This window comes from Martes martes (assembly GCF_963455335.1).
Source record: "Martes martes genome assembly, chromosome: 10".
Classification (NCBI taxonomy): Eukaryota; Metazoa; Chordata; class Mammalia; order Carnivora; family Mustelidae; genus Martes; species Martes martes.
In genome coordinates, this window is record NC_137898.1 from 78,179,655 (window position 1) to 78,192,946 (window position 13,292).

Sequence of the window (13,292 nt, forward strand, 5' to 3'; positions counted from 1 at the left end):
TAGGACCTTTTTTCTCTGTTTTTTGTTTGTTTGTTTGTGTGTGTGTGTGCAATCTCTTGCCCTCTAAACAGAAAATAGTCACACTCCAGCTTATGATTGGAGTTGGACCAAAACTTCACTTAGAAATTTATTTCCTTGAATTTGGAATCTGTAGTATGATATATGACTTGGTTAAACAATTCATTTATACATTTGGATATGCCTAAAAAATTCTCTCCCAGGACACACAAGAGGTTGTGGATGGTGTGTCAGTCTGGGGTTGGAGACCACAATAGGATGAAAAAGTGGAATTCATTTTTTAGTTTATACTTATCTGTAGTAAGTAATTTTTCCTTTACCTAGAACATATATTATTTGTGTAGATAATAACAATTAGTTGACATATATATATATATATATATATATATATATATATTCATATGAATATTGAAACTAGGGGTTGGGTTCCCAGGCTAGCTTCCAAAACCTATTCAACTCATGATGTAGCAAACAATACTAAAAGTGGACATTAGATCTTAGCCCCTTCTGTAATCTGTTTCTATGGAAAACCTGAGTCCCAGACATATTTCCTCCTTGCCCTTCTCCCCACACGTCCCTCTCTCTAACAAGTGCTGTCCTAGAAACAGGAGGAGCAACTTGGGGATCCTGTCTGCAGGTACCATGGTGTATGAGGACCGCTCTCCTTCTAGAACAGTCTAAAGAGAGGACTCGGCATGGTCGGGCCCTCTATGTTGGACAGGAAGGCACATTTAGCAAGCACACATAGTGTGGGCTCTGTCTCAGACTTTGCCGGTTTGCTTCTGACTGTCCAGTGAAATAAGTCAGGACACCAAGGTTCTCAGAGATTTAGTAACATCCCTGAGCGTGCCTTCTGAAATCGACAGAGCTGAGCTTCCAACCTGTAAGACTGTGCACTGTCCTTTATAGATCAGAGACCGTCCAGCATAACCATTTCTTTATAAGGGGCTTATAGAAGTCAAGCATACGTAGGCACTTTGGACATGGCCTGAGGTTCTATAAGGTCCTGTGAATCCTGTATTAGATGGGAAGCGAAGGGAGGGCAGGAGCCTATTCCCGTCCCCTTTGCCTCCGCAGTACTTAGCACAGTCCTGGAAGCATGGGCAATCCCCCATAAGTGTTTGAATAACAGGGAATAGCATTGTCTGCTCTGCTCAATTTCTAAGATAGGAAACTGAAATCATATATTTAATATTTTTCAAAGGCAAAGATCAAAACAAGAAACATATTTTCTCATTAACCTTAGAGTGATTAGGAAATTCAAATAACAAGTGTTGTAAGGAAATCTCTTGGTTTATTAGGCATTGATCTGTAGGAGCAAATTGAAGGGCATGCCATTGTGAGGTAGAAGAGTTTGACAGGCTTTAGAACCTTCCTGCCAAGTAGCACATTTATTTTGCTCTTCCCCTGGGGAAAACCTTCTCCCACTGCCATCTAACCAACCTACAAGTCAACTCTGAGAATACAGCTGAAGTCAGGACAATGTGACCTTGCCCTTAATTTGAAGCATCCTCTGACAACTCAAAGTTGTTGAAAGAAAGTAAAGAGCCCCTTTTTCTCAGCTGTAAAGGAGTTTGCCATCCAATGATAACTAATATATTACCTGATTTTCAAAATATGACAGTGTCTCTTCTGGGGGCTCCAAGTGCATTAGTTTATTATGCACTCCAATTACACAATCTTATGAGTCGGGTGTGATATGATTTCCATTATCAGAGGAACTACAGTTTATAGAAATTAAATTACTAACTAGTAGCAGAACTGACATCAGAACCAAGGTCCTCCATAGATCATCTCTCTTAGCACACAAAGACTAATGGCTTCTCAATAAGACGGGGACACAGAGGACACTAAACTTCAAGTCACCTGAGCCCATCCACACGTGCGATCAGTGGATCAAAAGCTACTATTGGGACCAAGAACTGGCCATTGGAAGTGGCAAAGGCAGTCTTGACCATGGCAAGGGCTACTTTGGAAGACTGGTGAACTAGAAACTTGTTTGCCTTTAAGAGCAAAAGAAAGAAGTAGACACAATGAGCCTTGACGATTCTTTTGATGAATTTTGTTGTAGAGGGCAGCTGAGAATTGGGAGCCTCAGTTGGGGAAAGAGGTGGTGTCAAGAAAGAGTGAGCATAGTGGAATGTCTGTATACTGATGGGAATGCTCTAGGACAGAGGAGAACAGTAATTTAGGTAGGAAGGGGGAAAAGCCACATAAGAGGGGACAGGATCTGATCCACAATGGGGGATGTGGCCTTAGATGGAGTAGAGATAGTTCACCCATAGTAAGAGGAGAGGAGAAGGAGAAGTAGTGCAAACAAATGGAGAGGGATGGCTGGGCTGTGCACAGGTCTGCTTGAGGTCAGCGATCATGAACTGGAAATAAGGTATGATGCTGTGTTTCTCCAATCATGTTTAGCTGGGTGCTGACAGAAAGTGGAGAATCAGATTTTATCGGGGTTGTGGTTTTTCCAGGTAAATATTACGGAGAGACGGGGTGGGGGGAGATGAATCTGAAGGTGTACGTAACAGAGAAAAGGCAATAATGAACCCAGATACTAAGGTAGATAAAGGAGGAAGAGAGGTCATGAGAAGAGTAAGGGACAGAGAAAAGGTCATGGGATAAGGAAATCATAGGTGAGACACTGGATTAAGATAACAGAGTAGACTGGAAAGGTAGGAGGTAGTGGGTAGAGAGTAGAGTGCTTGACATTAAGATTAAGGATGGTGTCACTGTGAGAGCAGGGAGCTGGGACAGTTGGAGGATGGCAAGGAAAGGAGATAATGTTGAAGAGGTGAGAGACCAGAGTATAAGAAGAATCCACTATGTATATGCAAAATAAGAAATACACAGGAATAGTACTAGGGAAAGTGACAGTGATCTAAGTGCTCCTCTCTTCAAGGAATGAGGTGGAATAATCCAAGGGTCTGAAGATGGCTACAATAAATAGAGGTGGTGGCTTACATGGTCTGTTATATTCAGGGAGAGTCAGGTTTGGATCAGAGTAAGAAACTGAATGGAACCGTGAAGAGGCTAAGGATATGAGGGATTGTGCTGGTGATGAACCATGAATTCCTAAGGGCGAATGGGAGGATCCTGGGAGGGGGGAGAGGATGGAGTGATGCCTGCAAACTTTCACCCAGCACATTTCACCTCTTGAATTTGGGAGCTCCAACTGTCAGGAGTGAGAAAAAAGAAGAGGACAGAGAGAGGCAGGCTAGGTGGCTCAGGGACGAAGCCCCGCCCTGCTTCGCCAGCATTCCTCCTCGAGCAATGGCTGGCCACAGTGGCTTCTTTCCACCCTCCCAGGTAATTTGTAAACCAAAAGCTGACAGTGGAAAACCCAAAGAGGGCTGAGTGTTTACAGAATTGGAACACACTGGCACAGATCCGGGGGCCCTCAGGCTGCCGCCGCTGGCGATCTGGATCTGGTCTCTCGGAGACTAGACGGCTCCCCAGAGGTTGCCCAGACTGTTGACTCCCACTGTTAGTCTCCAAGGACAAGGACAGAGAAGGGACAGCCATTTCCCAAGTTTCCTCCTTCCTTCCTCTTAACTCCTCCTGGCATCAGGGAGGTCTTGCTCTGTGGAGCACATCCCTAAAGCCCAGAGCTGTCCCAGGCAGAGCAGTGAGTCAGTCCTGGGGGAAAATGCAAAATGCATCTGCCCAAGTTATTCAGGTCACCGCCCCACAGAGGGAAGTTCCCACAATCGAATATGAATGACTTCAGGACCTGCATCTTGGACTCTCAGATCATAACTTCTGTCTGTACGTCCTGCTTTAAAACCACTCAACTCTCTATGTAGTAGAAGCAGCACTGCTCTGCTCTCCTCAGTCTCTCTCTCTCTCTCTCTCTCTCTCTCACACACACACACACACTCACACACACACATTCACAGTGCTGTGCAGCCCTATCCCTGAGTTATTTAACTTCGGAGGCTCAGTCTTCCTGCCTTTGAAATGGAAACATACTACCTTCGCGGTTTGAACCAGGTGGTCTCTTAAGGGGAGGAAGTATTGCTTGGACTGCAGTTAGAATTCAGGTTCAAAAAGAAGAAGGGGGTTGGGAGCACTCGAAGCTCTTTCTCCCCTGGGGCAAGACAGACTTGAGCTTAGAAAATCCTGCCCAGAACAAACGGTCTTCCAAGCAGCGGAGTGGGGCGGACGTCATACAAGAAGGCAGGAATCGTTTTAGAACTGGTTATGCTCCGGTTTTTAATAAATGGTCAGAGGGGGCGGGGGCGGGGGAGGACACCCTCCAACGGGGAGTCGGGAGGCAGCGCGCGCGCCGCTGCCGCGCGTGACGGCCGCGGTCGCCTAGCAACCGGCGGCGGGGATGCGCGCGGGGCGCCCTGCCTGGTGGGCGCGGGGAGCTCGCCGCCGCCACTGCCGCGCGCCCGCGGGCCTCCCGGACTCGCTGCGAAACTTTGGGGCTTCTAGGCGCCGGGGCGTCAACGCGAGGCCTGGCGGATGCAGCGATGCTCCCCTCCGGCTGAGGGCTCAAGATGAGGTCGCCGCGGCCAGGCGCGGCCGGCCCGGGGACCCGCGGGGTCGCACCCGCGGAAAGTTGGCGCGCACCTGCCCGCGCCTGGGAGACGCTCGGTCCCCGATCCGAATTGTCCCCGCAAGTTGCTTGGGCAATTTCTTACCCGCCTTGGATGGGGTGTCCCGAATCCCGCCTGGCCGCCGGGTCCACGGACTCCCATCGGTGGGAGAGAGAAACCCGCGCTTTTCTAGGGGACCTGCTCGGTAACAGATGCTTAATCCGTTTGCCCTGAATGACTGCGATTCTGTTTTTGTTTTCTGCTTTCTTTCTTCCTCCAGACAGTGAGTTTGTGGAAGCCTCTCCCGCGCCCTACAGCCCGGAGGAGTTAGGTAAGTCTAGCCCTTTTGCCTTTTCTTCTCGGAATTCCGCCCTCTGAAGAAACCGAGAAACCGCGAGTTTGGGGGCGCCTAGACACTCTCCGCCGCAGGGGAGGAGGGAAGGGGGCAGAGGACATTTCCGGGGGGGGGGGCGGTCACGATCCTTTCGCAGCGGGGACCGACCTTTTTTCTCGGTGCGTGTGCTTTGGGGTGGCGGGGAAAGTGCCAGATGTGGCGCGCGCGCGCGCCGTGTGTGTGTGTGTGTGTGTGTGTGTGTGTGTGTGTGTGTGTGTGTGTGTCTGTGTCTGTGTCTGTGTCTCTGTGTCCCTGTGTCCCTGTGTGTCCAGGTCGATGGTGCTGCTCCGAGGAGCAAGGCACAGCAAATTTCCTGGCCTGGGGCCTCCGGAAGCAGCCGGACTCATCTTGCCTGGAAAGACTCACCGGTGGCTGGCTCTGTCTTGCCAAGTACCTCGGCGAGAAGGGCATGGTGAAGGTGGTCCATAACCTGAATTTAACCAAGTCGGGGACCCCGAAGGGCGGCGGTCTAGTCAGGACCTGGGAACTACGTTCCTCCCTGGTTTCTGTTCCTCATTCAGCCTGTAGGTGTCTGGGCATAGGGCATTTCTTCCTCCTGTGGTTAGTGCCTGTCCCTATAAGTGTAGATTTGTGGTTGAACTGCGACACTCCTGTCACAGACAGACTGTCATACCTTCCTTGTGCAGAGGGAAGGAAATCTGCATTGTCAGGATCCCTCTAAATATTCCTGCCACCCAGTCTCACTTTGGTGGCTCAGTGGTTGGTCCTCCCCCCTGCCCCCCCCCCCCCGACTTTCCGGTTTAGTTTAGCTGCTCACAATCTGGGCTGTCAAATCTGTCCTTGCTGTTTTCTTATCACCAGCTTAAAAATCTTGCCTTCCTCCCTGGAATGACAGCTGTTGAAAAATGTTTATCCACAGTAACATTCACAGCCTTGTTTCTGGTCCGCCTCTCCTCCTAAATAAAATTCCACCTCCTGGATGCTTCCATTCATTTCCCTGAGCCAGGCACCCAAAATAGGTCTGGATCAAGGCTGGTATTCTGAGGCAGGAGATGGTACCTTGTTTGGTTCAGGAGATGTGTTTCTGACGAGTTGGGAGGCAATCCTGTCTCTGTAAATGGAATCATAGATTAAATGCATAAACAAAACTAGCTTTCAAAGGCTCACTATAGCGAATCCTTTTAAGAAATGAAAATGCCATCTAAACAACAGCTTTGCATGAAGTGATTTATTAAGAGGACAGATTCTTGGTGATCTGCTCCACTCGTGTATAATTGTGTATTAATGACACCACCGTCGGCACTCCACACTGTGACAGAAGCTATTTGGCTCCCTTAAATCATAGATAAGCATAAGCAAAGGCAGGCTGAGCATTCCTTGCTCTGAGAGACCGTCTGTATAATTCCTAAATTGAGTTTGCATTCACAGGATGATTTATGTACCAGAAAGGCCCAGGTGTTTGACCTTCTTCCATTTCCAAAGCTACTTCCCAGAGCAAGAGATTGGGCTGCGCTCAGTGCTAAGGCCCTGATAAATAGGGACAGCCCTGCAAATTCGTGGTAGAGAATAAGAAAGCAACCTTCTTTCTCCTCCGTTCACCTGTGGGAAATGCCCAGTTTCTCACGAGGAGATGAGAGTTTTACCAGAACCGTGGGGTTCCCTCTTGGGCCCTGAGATTGTGGGATGCCTGAGAAAAGAAAACACACGGCTGAGAGCCTGACACCAGGGTTTTCACTGCTTCGTCATCCTTAATAGATATGGTCACTAGCCTGTTTTCTCATCTTTGAGAAGCTGGTGCTGTACTAGGTGACCTCTAAGGGATCATCCAGATGCTGCGAGGAGCCCCGAGCCGAAGGAGGACCATAGCCTCCTCTGGGTATTTATTATTTATATTCATGCGCCATATTGTTCGTGTGCATGGTGTCTACAAAGGGGTATTCTCCCCCTGACAGAGCTGCTCACTGGATGGGACTACATTGTTTCCATGCTGCTCAGATCAAAGAGGAAGCTGGCATCTCTCCCTTGGAAAGAGTCATTACGGTTTTTGGTGCTTTTCTTAGAAGCACAGTGGGAAAAATGCCTCTTACAGCAGTTGATGAGCTTGTCATTCTTTCTGGAACACAGGGGAGCATGGAATCAACCCCTGGCCAGAATATTAGGGACCTGAAGAAGAAGAGGGAAGTGATAAAAACTTAGTTTGAGGAGATCCTGCATGGCTCAGTAGGTTAAAGCATCCAGCTCTTGATTTTGGCTCAGATCATGGTCTCAGGGTAGTAAGATTGAGTCCTGAGTTGGGCTCCCCACTGGGTGTGGAACTTGCTTGGGATTCTCTCTCTCCCTCTGCCTGCCCCCCCCCAAACAAACAAACAAAAACTTAGTCTGAATTCTATCATTGTACTTACTTGTGACCTTGGGTAGGCAACTAAACTGCTCTGAGCCTCAGTTATCTCCTCACCCGAATGGGGCCTCGCATGGATGTTGTAGATGGTGTCTGTAAAGCCCTAGCACCAGGCGTTGTATGCACAGGTCTTCAGCAACTGCTTGGTGCTGTTATACTATTATTATTATTTTTCATTTGAAAGGTACTTATGCGCATGAAGGATGGAATGGCTTTTACCACTTGTCTCACCTATTAACCAACACCATTTTTATTTCTAGAAATTTCTCTGCAACTACCTGGTCTACAGAAACAGATGCTCAGGGATTTGATCAGGTCAATTGAATTATTTAGTAATTTGTCCCTGAAGCAGCACATGGAATGGTTTTCCATCTGAAGCCTTTGGTGGCAACCCCGCTACTTTCTTGTGATTGGTGGTTGGTTTCACCTCCAGATTTTCATCTAAGTCTCCAAATGAACTACATTGGCCCCTTATCAGGTTTATTCTCAGTGTTCAGCAAGATAGTGTAATGAAATTAACTTACAGGAAAAGGGGATTTGGAAAGGCAGTGGAGACAAGAGTCTATCTCTCGATGAGTGCTGTATTGAAGGCTGCCTGTGACGGAGAATCTGGAAATAAGCTCTCTCTCTGTGATGGTGCCATTTTTCAAGGAGACAAAGTTCACACCTCTTCGTTGCCTTTCTGTTGTCCCACCCATGGGCAGAAGTACTGGCCATCTGAGTGGGTAAGAAGGAACTCCTGGAGATTTGAGGTGAATCCAGATGTGCCCATGTCTGCCCCTATCTAGTAACTTTTATCGACTCCCCTACCTAGAGGATATGTACTTGGTTAGCCATGGGAGGACCTCCATGATCTGCATCACCCTCCACCTTCTCTAACTTTCTAATCACTTTTGAGCCAGGGGCAGTCCACAAAATTCAGCTCTGTTTCCTGCACCTGCATGTTCCCTTCCCTCTTCTCCTTTTCTCCTACCCGTCTTTCAACACTAAGCCCATGTGTCACATCCTCCTGGTGGTTGTCCACCCTGCACAGTAAAAGTCCTGAGACCAAGCCTTCACCCGGAGCAGTTACATTAGAATTTCCACAGTGTGGTCCCAAGTAACAGTGTTTTAGCAGTGTGCCTTTTCAAAATCACATTTCTGGTGTGCCTGGGTAGCTTAGGCAGTTAAGTGTCCAAATCTTAAACCTACTTAAAAAATAAATAAATGAATGAGCATGGAACCTACTTAAAAAATTAAATTAAATTAAATTAAATTTTGAGTGATTCCCGTGAGTAGCCAAGGTTGTGAGCTACTGCACTAGACAGTGGCCACCGCATTGTATGTAAATCTAGCGGCCACATAGAGCATGGCTTCAGTGAATGCTTGTTGAATGAGTGAAAGAGGGTCATCCCTGGGATGCTTTGCCTTCTCGGGTACCTATCTTTAAGGTTGGCCCCTCTGCTTGTTATAGCCATGCACTCAGGGACAGAATCCTTCGACCTGTGCCCTGGAGCTCTCTCCTTTGTTCCTTCTTAAGTCTTATCCTGTTTATTTTTTACCTTTCTTAAAAGTCAAAGTTTTAAAACTGTTTTTCAGTATAAAAGTAACATGTGCTTATTTTAGAAAATTTGGACATTAGCAAAAATGGGGGGCAGGTCACTTCTCACCATCGAAAAGCAGACAGCTCCCGTGTTCCCTTCACCTCTCTTAATCAGTTGCCCTTTGGGCCTGACCCTCTGGCTCACCCCACTAAGCTCAGTTGTGGCTGTCAGTGCTCAGACCCTGTGAGCTTCCCCCAGAGTCCTGAGGGAGTGCTCTTGACCACAGCATTCTTGGGAGCCACAGGGCTAACTCTGCTGAGGGCAGGTATACCGTGAAAAGGAGTTTCCCTATGCAACTCTTACCTTCCACATTCAAGCAGGATGTATGGGCTTTATTAGAATAAATGATAACGTGAGTGTAACTTCTTTAAAATAATAACTTAAATGTGTACCAGCCTATACCCTTGCCCTCCTTAGATACAAGATGAGTTTGCAGCTTGCCATGATCCAGGCGGTTTTCTCACTTGCGTTATAGTCTTGTGTTGAGTTGTCTCAACCTGGAGGTAACAGACTCACTTCTCATATTCCGAAGGTGAGAACTAGTCCCATTGCCTCGCCTAGAAGGGGGAGGACGGGAAATGTAGTCTAGCAGTCTGCCAGGAAGAACGCTTACATTGGTGATCACGAGCTCTCTCTACTAGACATGTTGCTCAAAGCAATGATGGAGTCACATCCTGGCCATGCAGGTGCTTGGTCTCTGTATGATATAGAATACTGGCTTCGCTGCTATAACAAAGGCTAAAATGACAGTGACTTAAACACGAAGCAAGTTAGTTTCTCTTTCACCTAGAGCATAAGCTAAGCAGGCCAGGGCTGCTATGGTGGCTTCATTGTGCTCTGAAGTCCTGAAGTGTTGCTTCCACACAGTTTAGGGTGGCTGCTTCTGCTCCTACCATCACGTCTGCATTCCAGTCTATAGGAAAGACAAAAGGAAAACAGAGGGTACAACCTGAAAGCTGGGCACGTCATTTCACTTACATTCCTTTGGCCTGAACTTGAGTCAGGTGGCCACACCTAGCTCCAAGAGGACCGGGAAATGGAGGTGGGAGTAAGGTGGAGTCTGTTAACTGAAGAATGATTGGGTGGGGTGCAGGTGGAAAGAGGTGTTGGATAATTAGTAAGCTTTTAAAGAAATCCTGTCTTAGTGGTTAAGAACATGGACCTGAAGTCATACTGTGTGGGCTTAAATTTTGCTCTGCCTTTTACTTGCTTTATGACCTTGAGCAAATGACTTCTCTGGATCTCCATTTCCTATTTCTAAGACCATGCATCAGCTACTCTCTGATGTTCTGCCAGACCCACCCGCCATCCTTTGCCATTCTGCTCTATGCCCTGGAAAACATACCTTTTGGAAAGTACCATCTGGCTCCTAGTTGGATTGGGCCAGTGAGAGGCACTGGCAGGATATGAGGGCGTGGTGGGGAGGGAGGTGGTGGAAAGAAAGAGATGTCAAGAGACTAATTCCCTTCCTGGCAGGCTGTGTCCTCCTCAGCCACGGCTCCTCCAGAGTCACCCTCATGGCATTAGATCTTGCTGGATTCTGGAATCTCCTCTCCTGACCTAGGCTGGCAGTGGCTCCCCACTATGGATGTCCTTAGGGGGCTTCTTTCCCCTTAACCCTGCTTGGCCCAGTGTTGTCCGCATGGCCTTCATTAGACCGTCTTCAGGCACAGCCTGGGCACACCGTCCATTTCCTGCTAGGGCCCCAGCTGACACGATGGGGATAGTAATGGTATTGGCCTCAGACCCTGGGGGTGAGAGTGAATGAATGCATTGTAGGATTAGTGCTCAAATGCAGCGGCCATCAATAATCGTTTACTGTTTTCATGTCCCTAGGTGAGCGCTCTGATACCTAAGTATGGTCGAAACCTTCTGAAAGGTTTAATTTGGCATTTAAATGAAATAATATTGTCTCCCACTTGCCCTCCCCAACCCTAGGTTGGGGGCTGCAGCAAGGCTCAAGAGTTATGAACAAATCTTGTTCCAAGTCACCTGTATCCTGCATCCAAAGTTTCTTCCTTCTCATTATATGGGGATGAATAAGGAGGAAGATACCGGGCTTTTCATTCGCTTATTCTGTGCTGGGCACTTTACATGTATAAACTATCTACATGGCTTCCCAGCTTGGATTTTGAATCATGTCACCCACACTGATGCCCTCAAATATATCGACTTCTGAGGACTGGCTTGCCCATATTAACAGATCAAGTCTTTCTTTAAGACCACCCTCCAGTGTTATTTCCCGGAATTCTCAGGAGCGCTTATTTGCGTCCTGTCAGTTCTGGCTGCTCTAGGCTTTTGCTGGGGGAGCTAAAATCCACCACACACCTCACTGAGGCCCATGGACACTGTTAACTGCTCCGTGTCCTCTGTTCTTCAGAAACTGGTGGCCACACGGCACTGGCCAGGCTGCTGCCACCCCTGCTCATTCCAGAACCTGGAGGCTTGGCCTTCACTTGCGAGCCTGGCTGGCTTCCCGGTGTCCTACCCTCTGCGGGCTGCAGGGATGAAGATACCACTCTTCTCTGTGCTCTTTCAGCCTCAGAGTGGCCCGGCGGGGCCTTCTCATTACTGCACAAGCCCAGAGCCACCGAGAGTCTGGGATCGGATTGGCTCCCTGCCCTGCACTGGCTGTCCAGACAGCTAGGGCCAGTCACCCCAGCCTGGGATCTGCCCCAGATCTCTCCACCCTTGGAAGCCTGTCTGTCCTGCATTCCTCCTACCCCAACCCCAAACAAAGCCTAATCTCATAGAGTGTTCACTCCCCTTCAGCTTTCTCTCAGGGTGACTGACAGGGGGAAATTCAGTTCCCTTCGCAGGAAACCTCACCCTGCCTCAGGGTGCGGGCCTGCCTCCTGGCTCCCACGGAACAGCCACAGAAGAGTTCACCATTGGTGTATTGCCTAAATCTGGGCAACTCAGTCTGTTCTGTGCTGGATCTGGTTGGGGATATCAGCTCATTTCATCCTCAGAACAACTCCAGGGAGCAGGAGGAATTATTTTCGCATTATGGAGGAGGAAACAGAGTCTCACACTGGTTAAATTATCTTCCTCAAATCACACAGCTAGTTAGAGGCAAACCTTAGATTAAAAGTGTAATCTCTGGGGCTCCTGGGTGCCTCAGTCAGTTAAGCGTCTGCCTTCAGCTGCGGTTGTGATCCCAGGGGCCTGGGATCAAGTCCCACATTGAGCTCCCTGCTTAGCGGGGAGCTTGCTTCTCCCTCTCCCTCTGTGCTGTCTCTAAAGTAAAGCGATTAATTAATTAACCGAAAAAATAATAATCTCTGGCTCCAGAGCCAATCTCGGTTTCCTGGGGAGGAGACTGTGCAAGTTGCCCTCCTCCCAGGGGCATTTGGTTGTGGGTTGAATGCGATAAATTACATAGAAGGAACCATCGCAGGGCCTCGCAGTGTGGTATAGGGCGGTTCTGTACATATTTGCTGAATAAATGCATGAAGGGTGAGGGCTCAGAGCTATATATGTGTATATTTATTTGTTTTTAGACTAACAAATAACGATCAATATGCTCCAAAGGAATTTTCCATAACGGGATCTGAAGCAACATCCAGATCACTCCTTCTGGCTTCTTCCTTCACTCACTTCCCGCTCTCCCTGCTCTGTATTGCAGCCGAGTCCCTGCGACAGGAAACCTCTGATGGCTTCCTGGTGGTGATGGTGCTTGTGCTATTTCTGAAGGAAACTAAGCTTTGGCAGCAGCGTAATTTGGGGCAGGGCAGTAGGAGCTTGGAGAGGAATCTGAAAACGTACCTAAGGACAGGTGGGCTCAGGCTCAGGTATAAAATTCACCATCCAACAAACATGATGTTTGTTTGCAAAATGATGCTGTGCATTGCCCAGGAGATGAAGCTTGCTTCTAGGGTGTTCTGGTTGGGAGAGAGAAGGGAGCAGGAAAGGGAAATGACAATAAATTCTGGGGGATAAATGGTTATTTACCTTGGCTAAAGAGAAGAAAGAGCAAGGAAGCAGATACGGAATAATGGAATAAAACACACACATACACACACACTACACAGGAAAACGGGAAGGGCATTTTCCTTGCCAGAGAGATGTTTTTACTAGAAATATATAGGCCTGTGTTCAGTTACACATGACTATTAAACACAATGTGACTACCTATGAACAATAATGTTTCATCGGTTTTGAGCCCTACTGGAATTTAGAGTGTTATTAACCAGCATGATCAGGAGTTCTGTGTTCAGGAGTACTGTGGTTATGATTTCTGGGTCACCTTCCTACTGGATGATCATTCTCGAATCTGCCCTTTTTGTTTGTATTTTTCTCCAATCAGTTTTGCTCAGGGTGGGCGCTTGAAATGATTTGGTATCTCTTGTGTGCTCTCTCTCGGTGTCTCTGTGTTCCTCCTCTCCCTCTCT

The 13,292-nt window shown here is 48.0% G+C and overlaps 1 protein-coding gene across 1 annotated transcript in view; it reads left to right on the forward strand.

Annotated features, from left to right (window-relative positions):
* The window catches only part of AMOTL1 (angiomotin like 1), a 154,016-nt gene that overhangs the window by 33,669 nt on the left and 107,055 nt on the right, over window positions 1-13,292 (forward strand). Inside the window, exon 5 of the mRNA XM_080816054.1 lies at window positions 4,843-4,893. Coding sequence (XP_080672180.1) covers window positions 4,843-4,893 — 51 coding nt within the window. The remainder of the gene's footprint in view (window positions 1-4,842; window positions 4,894-13,292) is intronic.